The sequence below is a fragment of the Tinamus guttatus genome, unplaced genomic scaffold, assembly GCF_059628265.1.
Source record: "Tinamus guttatus ecotype Peru unplaced genomic scaffold, ASM5962826v1 Tinamus_guttatus_pri_ptg000150l, whole genome shotgun sequence".
NCBI lineage: Eukaryota > Metazoa > Chordata > Aves > Tinamiformes > Tinamidae > Tinamus > Tinamus guttatus.
Genome location: NW_028288684.1, coordinates 17,140,768 through 17,162,157, shown reverse-complemented (window position 1 = coordinate 17,162,157; position 21,390 = coordinate 17,140,768). Strand labels below are relative to the sequence as shown.

Sequence of the window (21,390 nt, the reverse complement as noted above, 5' to 3'; positions counted from 1 at the left end):
TGCACTCCATTCTGGCAAGATGGCCATGTTTTTTTCTGTTATATTTGCTCTTTTACTCCCTATAAAAAAGTGAAAATGATGCCATCATATGTGCTCTGGGTCATAGAGGCATTGGTCCAAGTGCAGTGCTGCTCTCATATTTTATTGTTAGCAATTGCATAGGCAGCGTATTTCATTTTTGGAGGGTGATAAATTTTTTCTATTTCAAGCGTGTTTCTCACTGCCTCAGCTGAAGTAGTACAGAATGCTTTAGAAGATAGAACATTCTCATATTCACAGAGGCTAAACAGAGTTTGAAACCCTCTGGAGCCCATCAAGCCCCGTGTTTCACTAGGCTTCAGTCTCTCGTGTGGAGGGGACGTGAGCCCAAGCTCTGGTTGCAGAATATCCCACATTCAAATGACTCTATTGCAGAGAAGACAGTTGATGGCTGTGGGATCCTGGGAGCATTTCATTTTGAGTAATGACACATTCCTCTGACACATTTCTCTCTGTAATCTACTTGGATAAGATATCTTTGCTTCCCTAAAGAGTTTGTATGTTCCAATGCCAGAGATTGCTGAGACGTTTCCTTACATATGTATTTAGCAAATGCGTTTGGGAAGCTCTTTTGAGAGGTCTTCAGAACTACTGATACTATGAAAATATATAGAGTAATGAGTTATGATTATTGCCTGTGTTATGTGTGTGCTTATTTTTTTTCTTTTGTTTTCTTTTTCCCAAATTACATCAGGCAAAGGACTCCGGGAAGCCTCAGCAGGTTTCTCACACCTACATTCAGGTGAGGGTTATTGAAGAGAGTATTCACAAACCGACTGCCATTCCACTGGAGATTTTCATTGTGACCATGGAAGACGATTTTCCAGGGGGAGTCATTGGGAAAATTCATGCCACAGACCAGGATGTGTACGATGTCCTCACATACACCCTAAAATCGGAGCAAAGGAGTCTGTTCAAGGTTAACAACCATGACGGGAAAATCATTGCCCTGGGAGGGCTGGATAATGGCAAGTACATCCTGAATGTCTCTGTGAGTGACGGCCGGTTCCAGGTGCCCATAGATGTTGTGGTCCATGTTGAACAGCTGCTACAGGAGATGCTGCAGAACACGGTCACCATCCGCTTCGACAATGTTTCCCCGGAAGATTTTGTGGGCCTCCACATGCACGGCTTCAGGCGGACCTTGCGAAACGCAGTGCTCTCCCAAAAGCAAGACAGCCTCCACATCATCAGTATTCAGCCCGTGGCAGGCAGCAATCAGCTCGACATGCTGTTTGCAGTTCAGATGCACAACGGTGGTTTTTATAAGCCTGCCTATTTGATTCAGAAGCTTGCCAATGCAAGGAGACACTTGGAAAATGTGATTCGTATTTCTGCTATTTTGGAGAAGAATTGTTCTGGACTGGATTGTCAGGAGCAACACTGTGAGCAAAGCCTGTCTATCGATTCCCACTCTCTGATGACCTATAGCACGGCCCGAATTAGTTTTGTGTGCCCCCGGTTTTACAGGAATGTGCGCTGCATGTGCAATGGTGAGTACTGCTCCCTCTTCACCTCCCATCCTTCTGCATTATGCGATAGGATCGTTTTTATTCCTCTGATGCAGATTAGAAGGGGCATTTCAATTCAGCGAGTTAAGGCACGATTGGCTGCTGTATTGTGGGAATTGATTTCTCAGGCTCGGGGAGAATTGTCCGTGTTTACTGATGTAAATGGAAGTTGATGAACTTTGGCCTTTCCTGACAAAGACTGCTTTCCTGGAGGCTCCGTAATGAGAGCCAGCAATAAAGTTTCCAGGGGAGGGAAAGGAAGAGGAGAGAAAGGCAGAGAAGGGTCTGGAAGAGTGTTTCCCACTTGCCAGCTGCCAATGCTAGAATAAACCCAAAGTCTCAGAGCGACCTGGTCTCTAGTGATGTGCCAGCAATTTCCAAGCCAGAGGACTTATGACCTAAGCCATACAGGGGAAAAGGGCCTTTCCAGTCCATTTTCACAGAAAGGAGTGAAACCAGTGAAGTATTTTATTAAGTAATTGAGAGCAAGGACCGCTCCTGACCTTTAATGCTACAGTGAGGGGTTTTGGCTGAGTTTCAGGCTGCTTCACAGTTTGCAGAGATTCCACATGGGTGTGTGTGACAGATACACTAGGGAGCTAATCTTCCTTATGATTCTGCACTTTGACTATAAAACCTCAGGCAGTTATAATAATAGTTCTGTTTCTTTTGTTTGCCAAGCTATTTGCTCCTCATTCCACCTCATTTCTGTGTGGAGAAAGAAACTGCTGTAAAATCAATACATCTAAATCACCTGCAACTTAAGTACACACACACCCGTGTACACACAAACACATTTAATAAATCCGTAATCATGTCTCTCAGTAACCAACCTTTGCTTCTCTAACAGTCAGCAGAACTTTGTGTCTTTCAGCAAGAATGAAAGTCTCTAATGCATAAAACTTAACAAGTAATTGTATCCTGCTGCATATGAATAATAGAGCCTTTAAGTTTGATTCTGAGAAAATACCAGAATACTGCACCTGAGGTATTTCATGTACGTTAAAGAGACAAGAAGCTGGACAGCTTTTAAATAATAGTGTTAAAGGTTTGAAAGAGATGACATATAGTGGAACAATAGTTGTTTTTTTGGTGCAACTGAAAGGCTCTGAAATATAAAGGGATTTTCACAAGTGTGAAGAGTGATGCTGCAGCATCCTCCCGCCCAGCCCAGAAGCCGGCGCGGGATCAGTGTCTGCAAAACACTTGCTGTGTTCTTTAAGCCTTACCTTTGTGTCATTTATGTACCAGGAAATTGCAGAGCCTCAGCGCTACAGAGATGCTAGTCCTGTTGGTCAGAAATCTTCCTGGCAGCCAAACTTTGTGCTTTTTCTAATTTCACTTCACTACTCCTATTTATACAGTTTTCTAAATCAGTAATGGTGTGTATTCTCATCAAATACTGATAGGAAGTGACTCCCATGCTCTTTTAGCTTAGACCCTAGAAAGAACTTTGGAATAGCTGTGCAGTTCTGATCCAGCAGCTCTCCTTTTTCCTCCCTGCCCAGCAAGTTTGCCCTGGAAGCATAAAAATTTAGCTAGAATTGCGATTTCCAAATTTTTCTGTCCTGCCGCAGTGAATCTTGAGGACAGATTAGAGGCTGCTCCAGGGCAGTGCTGCTCTGCAGCCCTTCTGTGCTCCGTCAGCCCCTGCACCATTAATCATGGACACAGATTGCTGTGCAGGCAGCTGCAGGAGGCACTGCCTGGCCAGCTGGGGTGTTTGGGGGGTTGGAGCAGCTTTGTGCTCATTTCCCATGGCTGTTCCACAAGTACCTGAAAATTGGGCAGAGCAGAACCCCAAAGCCTTGGGTGGGTTTGGGGCATGTCTAGCCCACCATCCAGCCTGTAACAAAAATATGACCAGAGCTGGTGGTTTAAAAAATATAGTTAGCTACCCGATAGATGAAAGTCTTGGGGCCTTTTACTTGCACAGAAATAAGAGATCTTGGTAAAAAGTAGGGAGTCTGTGTTTTGCCTTCCACCACATGAGTCAATGCTGCAGCCTCTTCAAATGTTTTGAATTAAACCAGCCCCCAAAATGTTCTGATGTTTTTGTAAATACACAAATACACCACTGGGTTTTATCACATACACCCTAACATAGACTTCTGAGGAGATACTGATTAGAGAACCTATGTATAGTCCTTAGCATTCATGAAGGCAGAACTAGGCCCAAAAAGAAAGGGCTTAAAAAATCTGCATACTTCCTTTAATCATACTTCCTACATGCTCATAAATAGAGCAAATCAGGGAAAAGTAAAGCCGCAATAGATTTCTCACAGTTCCTTTAAAAAGAGAGCATTAGCAAGATATAATTGAAATATATATATATATATAATTGTGCTCCTTTCATTCCTAGCAGAGTTTTGTGGTTCAGTCCAGTAAATATTGATAACTTGAAATATGAAAGACCCATTAAAACATTACATACGTTTTCACTGATCTGATTCAATTATGACCTGGAAAGCTTGAGTTTGAGCTAATTCACTCGTTCCTGAAATATGTATCATGCTTGGAGATTTTTTCCCACTGGCAGATGTCACAGATATGCACAGTTTATGCATGCCAGCTGTGCATAACTTACCTAGATTACCTTTGTGAGCAAACGGAGTTACCTAATGTGAAAATATGGAGAGCTGCAAAGCAGGGCATGGGTGAACCTCTGAAGAGCACAGGGGGGATTAGTTCGAAAGTTCAGATGCATCAATCTAAGCCCTTAAAATCAATAAAATTGCGCCAAATTGTTTTCCAATAACAGACTGCCTCCTTGGATTTCTGAGTCTTTTGCTTGTGTTTGTATGAAGGGAATTATAACAAACGAGGGCTTTTTCCAGGGTGGACGTGGGAGCAATGCAATCGCTGTTCTCCCATCGTATGGCAGAAGGTATGCAAACATCTGTCAGTGCTTGTGGGAAGCAGAGGCACGAGAACCAGAATATATTCCTGCAAATAGTTCTCATAACAGCCTCATGTTGGAGAAACAAAAATATATTTTGTGTTTTCAGTTTTTAATGTTGCAAAGTATTTTTTTTCCAGTTTAAGAAAAATCAACAGGGAAAAATCAGGTTGGTTTTGTTGGAACTACTTTGCTATAAAGTCTTTCTTTATTGTAATCTTCCAAATGCAAGATTACATTAATGTGTTTGTAGGACAAGGCTGGATGGTATTCATCTTGACAAATGCTGGTATATATCCTTATCTGAGATGGTCACTCCAGGCCCCATTTCCAGACAGTGGAAAGAATGAGGTATTTTTAATGATGTGATACATTTCTCCCTAGATGTCTAAAATCAGTCAGATGAATCATGCCCTAAAGTTAGATGAGATGAAATCCATTTCCAGTGTTTAATATGGTTCTGGCTTAGTAGTTTGAAGGATTTTTTTCTAATAGACCCAAAATTGTTCCGTGAAAATGCAGACACTCACATCCACGTTATTTAATCTAGTGAATAGCAGTCTTGGACCACTTTCTTGTGAAACCAGGGAATTTAGACTTCATGACTTTATGAAGCATTTTGTGAATATTACAACAAAAAAAACATAGGCTGTGAGGCATTATAAGATCTGTTTTTAATATAGAATCACATATTAAGGGTTGTTCTGTATCCTCAGCTCCTCAGAGCACATAGTACCTCTTAAGGAGTCCCAGGTATTTTTCAGGTTTTGGTATGGGAAACCTAAATTCATGTCTGTAGAACTGAAGTGTTAATACTAGGATCTTGAACTCCCACAGCTCTTTCATTTTCAAGAAGCACATAGGTACTAATGCATCTGAGATGTTCTGGCAGAATAACCAAGAAAAAAAAATGAAGAAAAAGATGCCCTGACTGTGCTTGGAAACCAAAGAACTACAGATAAATCTGATAATTTGGTTGATTGAGCTCTACCCCTTATAACTTTACACTTTTGAGGTGGGTAAGGAGAGGCTTTCCTCCCCCTTAAGGCCCGCACTAAGAATGCACAATCCTGTATAAAAGCTGCTCCAGAGAGCTGAGCTGTGAGGTGGAGGCATGACTGGAGAATCAAGGAGAGAGGATGCTCTAGCTATCGTGTAGGGGAACTCAAGGGAAGTTCGGCCAAGGAATAGATCAGATGCCTCAGCCATTTCTTCTAAAACTGGGGTGGAAACTGATTCATTAGCACTCATTGAAAAGCATGTCCAAACAGTGCCAGGCAGTGTGCTCCAGCGTCCCCAGCGGTGACCTTAGCCCATGGTAGACTTGGGGAGAACCAATTTGGTAGTATTTGCACTTATGTAAGACTCTAATTGCTGCTTACAATATCTGGTCACAATACTCCAAAAATAAAAACAAATGGCTGCTAACCAAGCATTCAAGTATCATGGCTATTTTCTCCCTTCAAAAATGATCATTAGATAAAAATAGCAGTTCAGAGTTTTGCTCTGCTTGCTTTCTGGAGCTCTGCCTTTCAGGAGTCACCTTACAAATTTTTCTCTGCTACCAAGAGAAATAGACTTTTTTTTTTTTTTTATCTTCATATGGATTCAGCAGAATAGGCTCACGTAAATGTACCAAATATCCCACGACACATCTGATTTACAACTGTTAAATTGCTCAATCTTCAAGTTACATTTACATTCCTAGGAGTGATCCTTCCTTAGATGTGCAGGATTTGAGAGAATGTCGCAAGGGAAGAGCATTTTCTTCCACAGTATTCTGGTGGGGACGTTGTAATACTTCTGCTTTCATTTTTAGCATTAGATTGAAGGTGATCAGTCAAATTAAAGTGGGCCTATTCTGCCTTTTCCTGTCAGATACTGGTTGACACTAGCCCCGTATGTCTCTGTGATAGCTTGTAGAGAACAGCTTTATTAATACTAATGTGAGTTTCATGGGAATATCATGGATTTTCTGGACTTGCCTGCAGGAAGAAGAGATCAATCCAATGCATATGTCTTGAATCTCTTATTGAATGGCAAATAGACTCTTCTTTGGAGTGGAAATGCAACATTAAAATAATTTTGTTTAAACTCAAGCCATAAATCTTTGATGTGGACAAAGTAACCTTGAATGGTTTCACAGTTTTGCTCAGCACAGTTGTGCAAGCAGCCCGAAAATGCATGTTAGCTGAGGCAGTACAATAATGCAGATTTGTAGCTTACATGCTTATAACCATGCAGACAGGCATAAAACATTTCTTCTCCCAGGTCTGAATATTTTAAAACTTTTGTGACAGCTATGAAATCTGTCTGCAGCAGGATAAATAAAAAGTTGATTTACTTGTAGTTTCCCTAAAAGAGCTGTTCTAGGCCTGCCAAGATAAGAATTCTTTAGTCAGAGTTAGACTAAATGTGTTTGATACTTTCGAGGTATTTTTTTTAAATGACGACTCTGAAGTGCAAGTCAGAGTCTGAATCAGCTAAAAAGCTGGCAGAGATTGATAACAAAGTAAGCAACTGATTTATTGCTTAATGTCAAACATGTCAAAGATACAGTCCTAGGTTACAGGTTGTGAACATTTCAAAAACATCTGCAGTCTCAGTGTCCCTTTTCTGCTACGTACTGACAAGCTGTGGGGTTTTGTCCAAATGACTTGTCTGTTTGTCAGCTACAGAGAGGCTCGCTTGGGTTACAACCTTACATAAGGCTAAAGTGTGTTCAGAGAAGAGATCTACCATGTATACAGTGCTATGCTGTATGTTCATCATAAAAAGATGAATTAAAAATAGCCTGCAGAAACAGTTAGGAGATCACAAGCCTATAGATTATTTCACTGCCTGATATAATTTAAAAAATAATTGTTGTACACTATCAGGTTCTGGAGAATCAGTTTAAAAACCAGCTACAGAAAGGATCACATTGTCTGTTAAATTCTGTAGACCTTAGATTTCTAGGGAATATAGTTCTGTAGTGCAAAACCCTGTTAAATGTCATTTGACCCTTGATTCTGTAGGACTTGAGTTAAAATATAGCTGTGTATTGCTGCTGTTATTGCTGTTAATGTAACCTGGTAAACTGATTAATAAAGATTGCTGTGCATCATTTCCTAACTGTGGTACAGACGGCACTGTAAATCATTTACTGCACAGAGCTCTCAAACAAATGTTTGGCAAAAGAGAGGAGGATGTTAAAGATTAAATTGACTGTGCTGTACATCAAGCAAGACATTTACAGTCCTTGCTATATTTGTATGCAGCCCATGTCCACTTTGAAACCTACAGTAGTCATTTGTCTTTTTCCACAGAATACTTACAGTGCCAGGTAATTTCAGCTACACTTAGGCTGAGCCCTGCTTGGCTTGTGCTAAAGTGTGAGAGTTAGACTCCTTCTTCCACTACTTTAGGAGACTCCCTCTGTTACAAGTTGACTTCTTCCTTTATAAATTGTGCATTAAATACATGTGTTCAAAAATTAAAGCGTTGGACTAATGTTAATATTCTGATGCAAACAAACAAGCTAGTGTTCAAAAACTAGCAGGTGGAGAGGTGCTGATTTCCAATCATTAAAATCATTGCCTGCCTGTTTGACTTTAAATAAATGAATGTGATGAGCAAAGAAAGATAATCCTGTCCATTGTCAGCAACTGATTCTCCCTGTGCTCAAACCGTGGTCATGGATCCACAAAAATAAGGATGGGAATGCCTTTTTGTCTGCACTTACAGGCATATACTTCCATAGATGTCTCACACCACCCAAAAGTAGACTTTGCATGCACTAAGTTCTCTATAGCAACCACAAAAAAAATAGCCATTGTGAAAGTAGATAAAAATTGATATATTTAGCATGAGCAGCTGTATTGTCTTTTGCAATATTGTAGACAGTTTATATATCTTTTAAGAAAAGAGCAAACTAAACAGATTTATCTAGAGAATTTTAAAATATTAAATAAGAATCTGTATCCAAACCCGAGGATTTGTTAAGTGTTAACAATTTAGAAAGTTTTGAAGTGCCTTGAGGCATTTGCATCATGCAGAAATATGAGTTCTTCAGTTTGAGTTCTTAGTGTCCAAAGCAAATTCTTGCCCAGACATAGGGAGGTGCAGATGCAATGGGACTTGGGTTGTTACATTCAGCAAAACAGGAGGATACACTTTTTGCAGCCTGGGCGAGGGGCTCAATAGGATGTGAGATTTGAGAAAAGCCAGGAGGACCAAGGAGACTGGGCAAGTCTGGCTCTGCCTTTTGATGAGCCTGGTAGCGTGTCCTGTGCATGATAAGGATGAACATTTCTCTTTCAGTTTGGAGCCTGGGAATGGCCATTCCATGTTTTGTCTCCTACGGAGATCTGCTCTCTCCCTAAACTCACTTCACATGGAGGTACTGGGGAGAAGGGAATTGTGTTGCTCCAAGTCATTTGTTTGCTCCATTTCATATCCCTGAACTCTCTGCATACAAGGATTTATGAGTAAATTGCTGGCCTGATGGTCACAACACCAATTATGAAGCAGTTATTGATCAAAATAGTTGTTTTTGTACACAACGGGGCCTATGGCAGCCTTTGGAGAAGAACCATAATTGTTTTGCAACGCACTTTTCTAAAGGGCATCTCTGAAGATTTAAATTATTTTTCATATTCTTAAGGCATGCTTGGCTTGTATTTAGGTGTAAGTGTCTTCTTTTCATCACTGTATTGCTAAAGAGAATGTGGCGCTTTTTTTTTTCACATTGCATCTCTAATAGTATTTTAATTTATTGCAGGAGGGCTGTGTCCCGGCTCCAACGATCCTTGTCTGGAGAAGCCGTGTCCAGGGGATATGCAGTGTGTGGGGTACGAAGCTAACCGGAGACCTTTCGTCTGCCAGTGCCCACCAGGAAAGCTTGGCGAATGCTCAGGTGCCCGGCACACAGTAGGGTAAAAGGGGATGTAATTGAGCAACCAAGGGCTGCAATTGTCAATCTGCAGGTAGAGATGCCACTAAAGTCAACGGAAGCGCCCAGCGCTTCTCAGCACTGGCACTCAAGGCATCTGTTTATGAGCCTCGCACAAGAGTTGACTTCACAGCTATGGCTCTCTGGGAAGACCATGATCCAGTTTCCGCTGGGAATCCCAAATCCGTAAAACAGGCTATTGAGAAAAAAGGGGCAGCCTAGAGGCTGCTCTGCCAGATGTTTTCCTGCCATGGGCAAAGTTCTAATTAAGTCTTGTAATTATGAGTGAGATTAGCAAAATTCCAAACTTTATTAATGAAAACAGTACACTATCCTGAAAAGAAAAAAATTTCAGGACATTTGTTAGTTCTTTTCAGCTTTGTTGGTCCCTAGGCTACAAAGAGCCAACTGGAATGGAGCCTTTCCGTTGACTTCAGGGAATCCAGGACTGCATGACAGAGGGCACGTAGTATTTCCACACTCCTTGAAAATGTTTGATTGGCATCTACCAGCACAATTTTACACCCTTAATTCAACTGCCTGAGGTACAGGCATGGTCATCTTTGACTCCCTGCATTATCAGCAAGGAGAGATAGGTGCCTCCAGGGGGAGATTATGTTATGAATGCTGAATACTTGGAGAAATCCCTCTTTCCTATGAAAGAAATAAATAGATCTTTCCCTCAACCCTTCAGAAATAATTTTCCTTGAAAATTGAATGTTTATTTGCAATAAGTCCAAGCTGTCTTCTCCATCAAAGTTGGGTTGTATTTGTAGGTTTCTTCCTAAATATTTTCATTAGTTCTATAAATTCTTTAATTAGCTTGACAGTTGTAGAGTTATTTCATGTGTCAATAAAAGAACGTGTGTTTTCAAAATATTTATTTCAGGCCACACATCCCTTAGCTTTGCTGGGAATAGTTACATTAAATACCGAGTTTCTGAAAACAGCAAGAAAGAGGAATTCAAGTTGGCTCTACGTCTGCGAACCCTGCAAAGCAATGGGATTATAATGTACACCAGAGCAAATCCCTGTATAATTCTGAAGGTAATTAAAATAACTTATCCTTTCCACAATTATTTTTCCTGATTATTTGTTTTCTGTTGGCTCTTGATTTGAGGAATGTTGGTCTCATTTCAGCCGTAGATTTAGGAGATGACGTCTAATCTGTTTCATGGTAACAGGGAAAAACAGCAATTTTGACAATGGCAGCAACAACAATAAACAAAAAAGCAGCTTGTTAGTAGTAGTCTGCTTGGAAAATGCTCCATTGGGTGCTGTTCATTATAGGAACAGGATGTGTGTCTGCATGCAAGAGCCAGTCTGCACAGGATGGAAGATTTAGCTATTTGTATGATTGCATAGTCAAAACCACACATGCTGAAATAGCTGTTCTTCCCCTGTGTCCATCCTGTGGTTAGAGAATGTGCCTTCACTACTGTAAATTCCAAAAACCAGCTGCTTGGAATGGGAAGATGGAAATTTCTTCACTCCTTTTTTTTTTTTTTTTTTTTTTTTTACAAGAGGGACATAGGATAGTTAGAGAGGCCTGTTGGATTGATAAACTCTCCATGCTGTCTAGTTGCTTGTTGTTTTCTTGTGAAATGGTGAATATCTACTGGTTGGAAAGGTAGCAATGAATGGAGTTATCCAAGAGTCAGCATATATAGTATTTCTACTAGAGCCTTTAAGGAATGAAATGAAGACACTGACTTCATAACTTGATCTTGTCCTTTAATTCCACAGGGGAAGAAATGACATAGAGCCTTCTGTGTCTGTGTTTGCCATCTTTACATTTCTTTGGGGTGAACAGTTAGGTAATGTTAAAATTGCAAGATCAGTTATTAATGGGCAACAAATAATTTGATAGCTGTTACACTGAAATATTGCATGAGCAGGAGTACAGTGCCTTTAATTCACTAGAGAACCTCAGTATTTCTCATATTTGTATGAAACATAATTAAGCCCTACTTGAGATATGTTGAAAGCCATTGTTTTAAGTTTTTAATATACTTTTTGTTCAAAACAAAACAAAACCAAAGGCTTGGAGACTTCCTTTGAAGTTCCCATCATGGTTGCTTTTTGTATATGTGGCCATGTAATGCCACAATTTAATTTTGAAAAATACTCAGCAAAAAACAAATGGTTCTGGGGAAAGATGCCACTTAAAAACAGCGGGAAATCATACAAAAGCAGACTGTGGTAGTGTTAGAATGATTATAGGAGAATTTATATTTTTAGAGCTTAGTGCTATCATGATTAAGGACTTTAGCAGCTCAAGACTGCATTATATGGCTTTGCAAAAACAGTCTGTTCTAGATTTTTTTTTTTATTTCAAATATTCCAGAAATGTGCACACTGCACTGCAAGCCTATGTTTCTACCCAGTTATCTCAACTGAAAATGTTATTGTAAGTTTTGTTATTGTTGCTATTATTTTTAATTTTAAGGAAGATATGGATGAAAGTAAAAACACTACTAAGTTCTGTTTTGGTGAGGTGGCCAAAGTGAAATACAAACTGAACTGTAACTTAAGCAGCGTTTTGTTCAGGACAAAGCCCTCCCCCTGGCCTGGACTACTTTTGATCTTAATTAATTAATACAAGAATGTCCAGAATCCCAGGTTCTTCAGCTAAACTGACTGTCTAAGCCTATTTGAAATCCAGGCATCTCATAATGTTTCCTGAAATACATGCTGAGAGCACACCTAGCTGGAATGTGTTAAATCCCAGCATTGCTCCTTGCCTCTCCTCCCACCTCTATTCCTGTAGCCACCTGGTTAGTGTCTTCAGCTGCAAAGTGGGAGATGTGTGAAGGCCCACGCAGGGCTGAAATGCTCAACTCAAACTGCTCTCCAACTAGAGGAGTGTCTTGATCATAAGCACTTGGTGGAAAACCGATACGAAGTTGGGAAACTGCAGCCAAAAGTGAAAAAGGAATGAGGTTGTGGAAAAGCAATGGGATTATGAGAGCCCTTCAGTGCAGGTGTCTGCTTTGGGATTTTAGTTGCGGGGTAGGAGTTATGTGGTTCTGATCCCAGTTTTCTATAATCAACTAAACATTGTGCTTTGAAAGATTCTGGGAGGGGAAAAAATAATCAAAGGAGCAGTGGCAAGACCTGGGATATCCTGCTCTGAGTTCAGAGATCAACCTCCAGGTCAAGCTCTTTTTTACCTCCTGCCTCTAAGAAAGGTTTCTCAACACATGCATTTAAGTGAGAAGTGGAATATTCCATGTGGGGTTTGTTTGTTTGTTTGTTTTGGAGTGGTAGTGTCCTTTAGAAGATCAGGATTTCCTAGGCTGTGCAGTGGAGGAACATCAGGCTAGAGTTTCATAAAAGTGCTGTGTGATGGATGAATGACACGAAGCTCGAGGGATGTAGCAGTAACAATTCTCTTTAGGGAACTAGGTCACTCATGAAATGCCCTTTGGGATCCCTGATTTGATGCTCCCTTTCGAGCATCTTATACCCAAGCATATGTTTCTCTTTTGCAAAACAGTGGTAAAGATGTTTATTTTGGGGTTTTTGTTTGTTTTGTTTTTATTTGTGCTTTTTTTAACAGGTACGTAAGTTGTGAGATAGAGAGGTGCTCAGAAATGAGGCCATTAGATGGATTAATCAGAGGTCCATAAATGTGAAGTTGTTATCATTTGAGCATTGCTTTCAATTAAATTAAACACGAGGAGATGCTCTCCAAATAAAGGATAAAGGATGGGATCCAGTGCTCTTGTGAGCCCTCTGGCACCTCTCCTGCAAGCCACTTAATCACTTGCTTAACTTCCTGTTTTCAAAGACAATTGGAACTACTCAAGTAACTTAATTTTAAGCTTGTACTTAAGCATCTTGCCAGATTAGCACCAAAGGGCTCAGTTCAAGAGCACTCAGCCCCAAGCAAAGGTAGCAATGGAAGAATTTTAGATCCACCACATAGTAGGGTCCCGTGGGACAATATGCTGAAAACACCACCACCATTGGGGCATTTTGTGGCATTGATTTTTTAGGCAAGTCTCCCCCATTGCAATTCTTCCCCTATTTAAAATTGAATGTGACTGTATCGTTTTCAGTGTTAAAATGACCAGCGTAATTTTGGAAGCTCATACATTTATGATAACTCCAGGGCTTGGAATATTTCATAATCATAACACAGTGTCCTTTTTGGATGAATAATCAATTCCGTAGAGCAAACTGCTTGTCTGCTACTAGACTGAAAGCATATAGCTACTCTGTGTTGATGCAATATACTATGGGTGTTATTTATTCAGCTGTTTCAAATAAAGCAGCTCATCCATCGATCTGGAGAGACTGGCTGTTCTTTTAGTTGTGTGCTCTTGCTTTTAAGACAATTGAAGCAAAATGAGATGCAGGTCAATAGCCCTTTTTTCCCTTTTGGAAGCATTACATGTGTTGAAAACAGTGTTACAATTTTCTTTTATGTGTCATCTGTGTAAAAAAAAAAATTTAAAACATCATAAGGCCACTCAAGAAGAAAATCCCCAAATTTATTCTCTTTATCATGGAGTATAATTTAGATTCCACTAATTTTGCAAAGTTTAGAGAATTAAAAATAGGTAAAGAAAGGCTTTCCCCTCATGCTGGATACAGAAGCATAGGCAGCTAATGCGAAGCTTCACATGGTGCAGTTAAGTGTATATTATGCATTTTAAAGCATTTCTGCTGCATGGCTTACTCTGGATAAGACTGAAGCTTGGATATGATCCCAGTTGTGGCTGGAGTTGAAACAAGTAATATTTTAATTAAATATACCGTTTTTACACACATGAATGTGAAGTGTAATTCAGCTAACAAAATATTTCCCCAGATACATTAGCAAGCAACGTGCTGTATCCATGGTGTACGGCTGCAGATGGCCTGTGTGAGCCTAACGTGGTCTCAGAAGAACCATTTGATCATTTTGTTACCGATGTTGATATACAAATATGGATGTTAGCCAAATGTCTTAGGCTAATATTCTAATATAATTTACAATATGCGTTTGGCTCTGTTTTGCTCATTGAGTGAAACTCTTGAAATGTAACAGCTTCTGTCACCTTTTGGAGCCTTCTCTGTTCTTTGTCCTTCTCTGCCCATCTGATACGGGTGAGGGGTGTTGCATCTGTGATAGTGTTCATGTCCACCGACACCCTGTCCGAATACCTGTAATGAGAGATGCTGTAGCTAAGCTCAGGGAGCTTTGAGAGGCCACCAGCTGCGAGCTTGGTGGGAACTATCTGTCCACCCAAGATGAAGTCCTCCTGTCCTGCTGCGCAGGTACTTGAGCCATTGGCCAGCCCAGCTATCCCACTTTATTGTTCGGGTAACTGCCAAGCCTGGACCTGAGCACTGGCCTGTCATTGGGTTTTGTAACATTCACTTGCATGTGTCTCGTTTAGTCCAAAATTAACATAAATCTCAGCTTTTCTTGGTACTGAAGTTTAGGCTCTACTTTAGAGCTTGCTTTGAGCATGCAGCAATGCTCATGTCACAGGGGCTGCCAGGAATGACAAGAACACCAGGGATGAATTGCTGAAGATCGGTGGTCCCATGTGTAGGAGTGGGGACGTGGTTTTACCCCTTTGTGTGGGGGACCCCTCTTCTCCCTCCTTGGCCAGAAGAGCTGCTGCATGGCCAAGATACCAGCCCATTTGGCTACTCACTCATTGCAGGCAGTTCCTGCTTTTCCTCCTCCTCAGAGAAGCTTGATTCCAGTAGGGAATATTAGCTCCCACCACACTGTGTGTCCCATTACAGCAAGGCCTGTGGCTCCTGATTAATTAAAGTCCTTTTATGGCCCCATCACTATGGGCATCTGACCATGCCACAGCCTTTGATGTATTTATCTATAAAGCCCTGGTGCGAGGTAGGGAAATGACGTTATCCCTGTGTTGCTGATGGAGACCTGAAGCTAATGACTTGCTTTAGATCCCCGAGCGGGCTGTTGCACGATAGGAATTCCCATGCATATCTGTCGTGTAAGTTTTGGACTGTCTTTCCTGGCTTTCAGTCTAGCTTAAAGCGGGGGTTACCAGTGCTTTTTCAATAAAAAGAAGGGGACATAAAATTTCGGATAGTATATATTTACTGTGAATCTCAGATCATCTGGGGTGAAAAGAAATAAAAATGGATGAGAAAGAAAGAAAGATGTATAAAACATTTTTATGGTAAATCTTTTAAATCATGGATTGCCATATATAAATGGTGTAATATTTATCCCAGGTGCTCATATTTGTGCAGCAATTTAGGAAGGTAATTGAAAAAGCATGTTCTGTGAATAGGGGTAATAGGCATGCAGGCAGTGGGTTCTTTGGGGGTGTAAGGAGCCTTTGGGGAGGTAAATGTATGTTATATACAATCAATAGAAGAAGAGTTTCCGTAGAGTAAGAAGCAAGGTAACTGCTTAGCCGATGAAAGCTGCTTTTCAAAGCATACTGTGGTGGCTTGTGTTTTTCAGTATGATTTGTAACCTTATTGAGCCAGACCACACTTCCTGAGCAGCACCTTAAAGTTTTGTGGACTGTTTTGTTACACAGGCAGCAAATAAGCTATTGCTTCGTCTCTGGAGGACAACTGGTCCAGTTTATCAGGACATCTTTTTTACCAAGATTCCTTCTCAGCAGATGCTCTAATAGGCCCAATTGCAATCTACAGAAATAGTTTACAGCTGAGTGTTGAGTCCTGTGAGAAAAGATTTTTTAATGAAAAATGAATCCAGACTTCTCTTTCTATGCACCCGTTAGCTTTTTTTTAATTGAACTGTATAAATAACAAACGACATTCAGTAATTGGTAACCAAGTAATTGGTCACCTTCTTTAGGCATCTCCATGTCTGCCCCATTCAAGCAGTTATGGAGCCATGGAGTGCTGTGGTTGACACCGTAACTGTCTGGTGTCAACAGATCTACTTGAGGTTGCAACCAACTCAGATTCAGCTGGTCGTAAAACTGAGGTCTGGGAGGAGATAAAGAAAGTTCAGAGATTATTAGAAATTAAGATTTTACTCTCAGCTTTCTTCTGGATAGTTTTGTAAATCTCCTATGCTGGTCATGGTGGAGATGAGTTTGAGCAGTGGCTCCAACCCATGCCAAAGGTAGTTTCCAAAGAGTATACAGTCATTCAGATTAGAAAGCCAAAGACAGATGGACATGAGGCAGCATCCTCATGTCAAGCCTTAGCTGTGCCATCTTAGAGGGCCACCAAACTCTGATGGAATTTTGCATTGGCCCTTTGACAGCCATAGCATCTCTGTACAGAGGAGGTCATTTTGGTTCTTCTGTCCATTGCGTAGATAGGTCTAGGTCCTAAGAACAGCTTCCTCTCCTCTTTCGTTTGTGTTTTCACTGGCTTTAGTGATGGGTCTGTTTCAGTACCTGGAAGAGGGAGGTAGAGCAAGCTCTAGTCAGCCCTCAACAGAGCATCGTCTGAGAACTGCTGAAAGAGAGCAGCTGCATTGAGTAAAGAGGGGCAGAGCACAACGTGTGCTACAGGGAAGGTTGCAAAAGAACACAGCACCTGAATTTAACAGAGGATAAATAACAGGGCAGAACTGTCTTGAGATGGGGCTTGCAGGAATAAATACTTCCTAGAGCATGACATAAAGGTAAAATATTTGCAAGAGCTTTCACAGAGCTTCAATCCAATTAACATGTCATAAGAAATTATCTCCTGTCTCTGTCAGCCATTTTAAACTTATCTACCATCTGTTAGAGACACCTAAAATCTTTGGGTAAAATACTAATGAAGGAAATAAATAGCACTCTATACCCTTGCTCTACATTTAGCTGGCCCCAGCCTTCTGCCATGGACATCATGAGGATTTCCAACCCAAGGAGATCCAAGCCTTCACTCCACATCTCTCTCTGTGGGTGATTGCATCAGCTCTCATCTGGGCCCCCTCACAAGGCTGGACAGGTTTTGTTTTTAGACTTTCCCTTTTAGGGATAGAAGGGCTCTGCTGATTTTAAAGCTGAAACATGGACAGATTAAATGACGATCTCCCATTCCCCTCCAGTGCTCCATCTCCCCCACTGCCTAGCACTCCTCAGCTTTCCCTTCACAGTCGCCCACCTGGATGAAGGGCAAAAGGGAGAGTTAGAAATCATAACAATCCCTCTAACGCCCTGAACATAAATATGAGGGAGAGAAATAAAACAGAAGCCATCTCACAGCATCTGTGTAGTAGGCAGAGAGCAGGTAGTTCCAGGATGTCCTGGACTGTCACTGGCCTTTGACCAGCCAGAAGCTCTACATTTATCAATAGAGAACCTGAAATTACAAACACTTAGGCAAAAGTGCATGTATTGATGAGATACTCCTCAAAATTATGGAGACACGGGATGAGTAAGTGCATTTCCAGAGCACGTAACATCACTTGCTAAAGAACAGGCACTGATCATTTTGCTTCAGGAATCTCCTCCAAGGAGAGGTGGCTCCTTGCCCTGAAGAGCTGCCCATTCAGCAGCAGCCGGAGATGGAGGGACTTGCCCAAGGGAATGGGTTATGGGTCTACAGATCTAATGGGTTATGGATCTAGCTATTAGCAGCAGAGATGAGAGCAGAACTTGGGTCTTCCAGCCTGTGGCCTATTCAAGGAGATGATAGACCGTTTTCCTAGTCATCTCGTGGATTGTGTGTTGTTATTTCTACAGTTTGTCTATAGCGATAGGCTTTGTGTAAATTCTTAATAGGCTTGCGTTTATTACGTTACGTTTAAGCCTGATCCTAAAGTTACATTTTGCTGTTTTAGTGTTATGCAGGAGAACAGGTTGAGCGCTTCACGCAGACTGTCCAGGAGACTTCTGTGTTTGCGGGTTCAGCCTGAGAGTGGATTATGAGATGCGCGGGTGTCTGAAGCACTTTGATTTCTGTTTTCCTCTTGCAGATTGTGGATGGCAAACTGTGGTTCCAGTTGGACTGCGGAAGCGGCCCGGGGATCCTGGGAATTTCTGGCCGGGCTGTCAATGATGGAAGTTGGCATTCGGTCTTCCTGGAGCTGAATCGCAATTTCACGAGCCTGTCCCTCGATGACAGCTACGTGGAGCGCCGCAAAGCCCCCCTCTATTTCCAGACTCTGAGCACGGATAGCTCTGTGTATTTTGGAGCCCAGGTCCAAGTGGACAACGTTCGGAGCCTCACGGACAAGAGAACAACACAGGTCTTGAGTGGCTTTCAGGGCTGCCTGGATTCCGTTGTCCTAAACAACAACGAGCTGCCGCTCCAGAACAAGCGCAGCAGCTTTGCAGAAGTGGTTGGCCTGACCGAGTTAAAGCTTGGCTGTGTTCTCTACCCCGACGCCTGCGAGAGGCATCCGTGCCAGAACGGTGGGACCTGTACGAGCGTGCCATCTGGCGGTAAATATTTTGCATTACCTTATATTTTTCACCTTTCTTTCTTTTTCCTACTTATTGTCAGAGATGATTTTATGTGGCAACATGCTTGGAAAATCCTACGGACTCCCTAAAAGTGAGAGGTATTGCAAGTTTATAAACACTACGTGCTCTGTAACACTGAAGCTGTGCCCCTTCTCCTGGCATTGGTGTTGGAGAAGGAAATGGATTTATTGGCTGCTAGTATAATTCCATGTATATGGAAACCAAGAGAATTATGATTCTGGTAATGCTTAGCTGGGTTTTCAGGATTGAGTTACAGCTCTGAATATTGCATGAAGGTGGTTGATCTCTGAAGTCCATCACAGATGTAACAGCAGTGTTGCCTTCTGTGTTTCTGAAGCTCTCACAAATAACTGCTGAGCTGTCCACAAACACCCTAGTCCTTTGGGGAGTGAGTAATTTGATTACATGTCTGTGTGTAAAATAGGCAATCTGTACCAGTATAAACCCCCCAGAAGTCTAAAGCTTCCTTGAAGGTCAGAATGCCTCAAGGTCCAAGTAATGCTATCCAAAGTTTGTAAGGCATTGCTTTAAATAGTGCTTATGTCAGAGTTTCCCGCCCAATGGTTACGTGGTGGTTTTTGTGATTTGGCATTATCGATTTACTAGATATGATCAAGAGCACAGGTTGAAAGAACCATGAGAATAGTCAGCGTCTTAGCAGTGAAAAAGCTCAAATTCAGGGTTTTCCAGTTACCAGAGGATTTCTGTGCCCAACCTGCTTAGTCCTTTTTTATTGGAGAATTTTTAAGGTGGTGCTGCTCATAGCAATCTCTTTCTAAACTTTAGGAACATCCTGAGCTTTAGGACAATTGAGTCTTCAAGGCTGAAATCTGACCAAATCTGAATGTCTAGACCCACATATGAATTTCTTACATGGGTAACCTCAGGCAACCTGGATTTCCTTGTGCTGAGATATCTCAGCTAGCATCTCCTCTGGATCCCAGATGTTGTTACGGGCACCTCTTCTCCCTTACCTTGTTTTCCTTTCCTTGTCTTACACAGGCCATTGATTTGGATCCAGGATCTTTCCCTTAGCAAAACTCTGGCCTATATATAGTTCATGGACTTTTTCAAAACTTTCTCTTTTAGGTGAGAATGATGAAAAATAACACATAGGTGCAGCTATCCCCAGTAATAACACATAACTGATACCTCCTTCCAAAAAGTAAGCATTGCTCATCAGCAGAAGCCTGTTCTTAATGAAGAATCTGAGCTATGGCTTCTGCAGCGCCACAGCCGCAGTCAAGCTGTTTTCCATGGTCTTCTGGGTTGTCTGTGCTTCCTGAGTATAGGGCAGGAAAGCTGCTATTTCCATGGGCAGCAGCAACCAGCCCACCAGGATGGGTCCCTGTCCTACCTAGGAGGAACACACGAGTTTTAAGTGTGACCATGGCTGTTGGGGGGCCTGTTTCCCTCCGCTGCCTCCAAACCGCCGCTGCCAGGGGCTCTCTCCACATCTCCTTTCGAGTTTGTCCTGCTCCAGGTCCTGATTGCTGAACTTGCTAGTTGGCTGTGGTTGATGGCAGGTGAAGAAAAATACACAGAGGGAAGAAAAGGAAACAAAATGAGTGCTGCAAAAAAAAAGGGGAGGAAAGGAAAATAATTCTGAGGGAAAAGGATGCTGTGGCCATTGAGAAAATTGCTAAACCAGGTTATTTAAATTCCTCAGAAATATGAAAGCAACATGAACGTGGTTGTAATAAGGCTTGATTCAGATTCCATACTTAATAAATTAGGTTAAACGTTCACCACGCTAGCAGCCTAGGAAGTGCAAGAGCAGCTCTGGCTATTGATTTTGCTGGAGTCTATTTACAGTACTGCTCAGCAATCTCATGGTGGGTAAATTGAAACCCTTCTAACAAATCACTTTACAGGAATTCCTTTTCCCAGGGCCATGTGCGTGCCGGTTGGAGCTGAGCGGAGCAGTGGGGATGGGGAGACACTAGCGGCTCCAGCCCCCAGGCCTGTTTCCCTGCTGGAATGCCAGGCACAGCTCTGGTGTCCGCGGCGCTCGCGGGCGCAGGGTCTGCTCCAGGCCTCGGCGCGGGGGCTCTGCCCTGCGGAGACATCGCTGCTGCCCGCCGTGAAAAAAGCTGCTGGCTGTTCTTACTGCCTCAGCAGTGTGTGTAAATAAAGGAGAGTTATAATGCCGTCATTCCAAAGCAGTGGGCCCTAAATATACTTCAGTGGTTTTGTAAACCGGCCCACTAGGAGAAGTCATAGACATTTTTGCTTCCACTAGGCAAAGGAATTCTGCTAGTGTCTGTGTGCTCCGTGTATGAACAGACCATGTGATTAAATTCCCTAGAGAGGAGAGCCCCACAGTATTGCAAATGCTGGTTACAGAACCACAAATTGCAGCGTACACTTAAGAATGGCAGGATGTTGTACTTGCTGGCGTAGATGTTAGCATACTAACCCATTTAAATTTTTTAAAAATGAAGTAAATCTTCATTTTTTTTAAATTTTCATAAAGAAAACAGTATTTTGGGGGCAAGGAGGGAAAGGAAGCATTCATAAATGTACTGTGATAGCAAAGGCCTCTTTCCCCGCCTTAATGTCTTCAGCCTCATCAAAATCTTCTCACTAATATTTTCTATAATGTTTTTCTCCTATTAAAAT

The 21,390-nt window shown here is 41.8% G+C and overlaps 1 protein-coding gene across 4 annotated transcripts in view; it reads left to right on the top strand.

Annotated features, from left to right (window-relative positions):
• FAT3 (FAT atypical cadherin 3) overlaps positions 1 to 21,390 on the top strand; it is a 378,200-nt gene that overhangs the window by 339,858 nt on the left and 16,952 nt on the right. For all 4 annotated transcript variants that reach the window (XM_088522315.1, XM_088522316.1, XM_088522314.1 and 1 more), the window contains exons 19-22: positions 734 to 1,532; positions 9,212 to 9,346; positions 10,272 to 10,429; positions 18,258 to 18,726. In XM_088522315.1, coding sequence (XP_088378441.1) covers positions 734 to 1,532; positions 9,212 to 9,346; positions 10,272 to 10,429; positions 18,258 to 18,726 — 1,561 coding nt within the window. The remainder of the gene's footprint in view (positions 1 to 733; positions 1,533 to 9,211; positions 9,347 to 10,271; positions 10,430 to 18,257; positions 18,727 to 21,390) is intronic.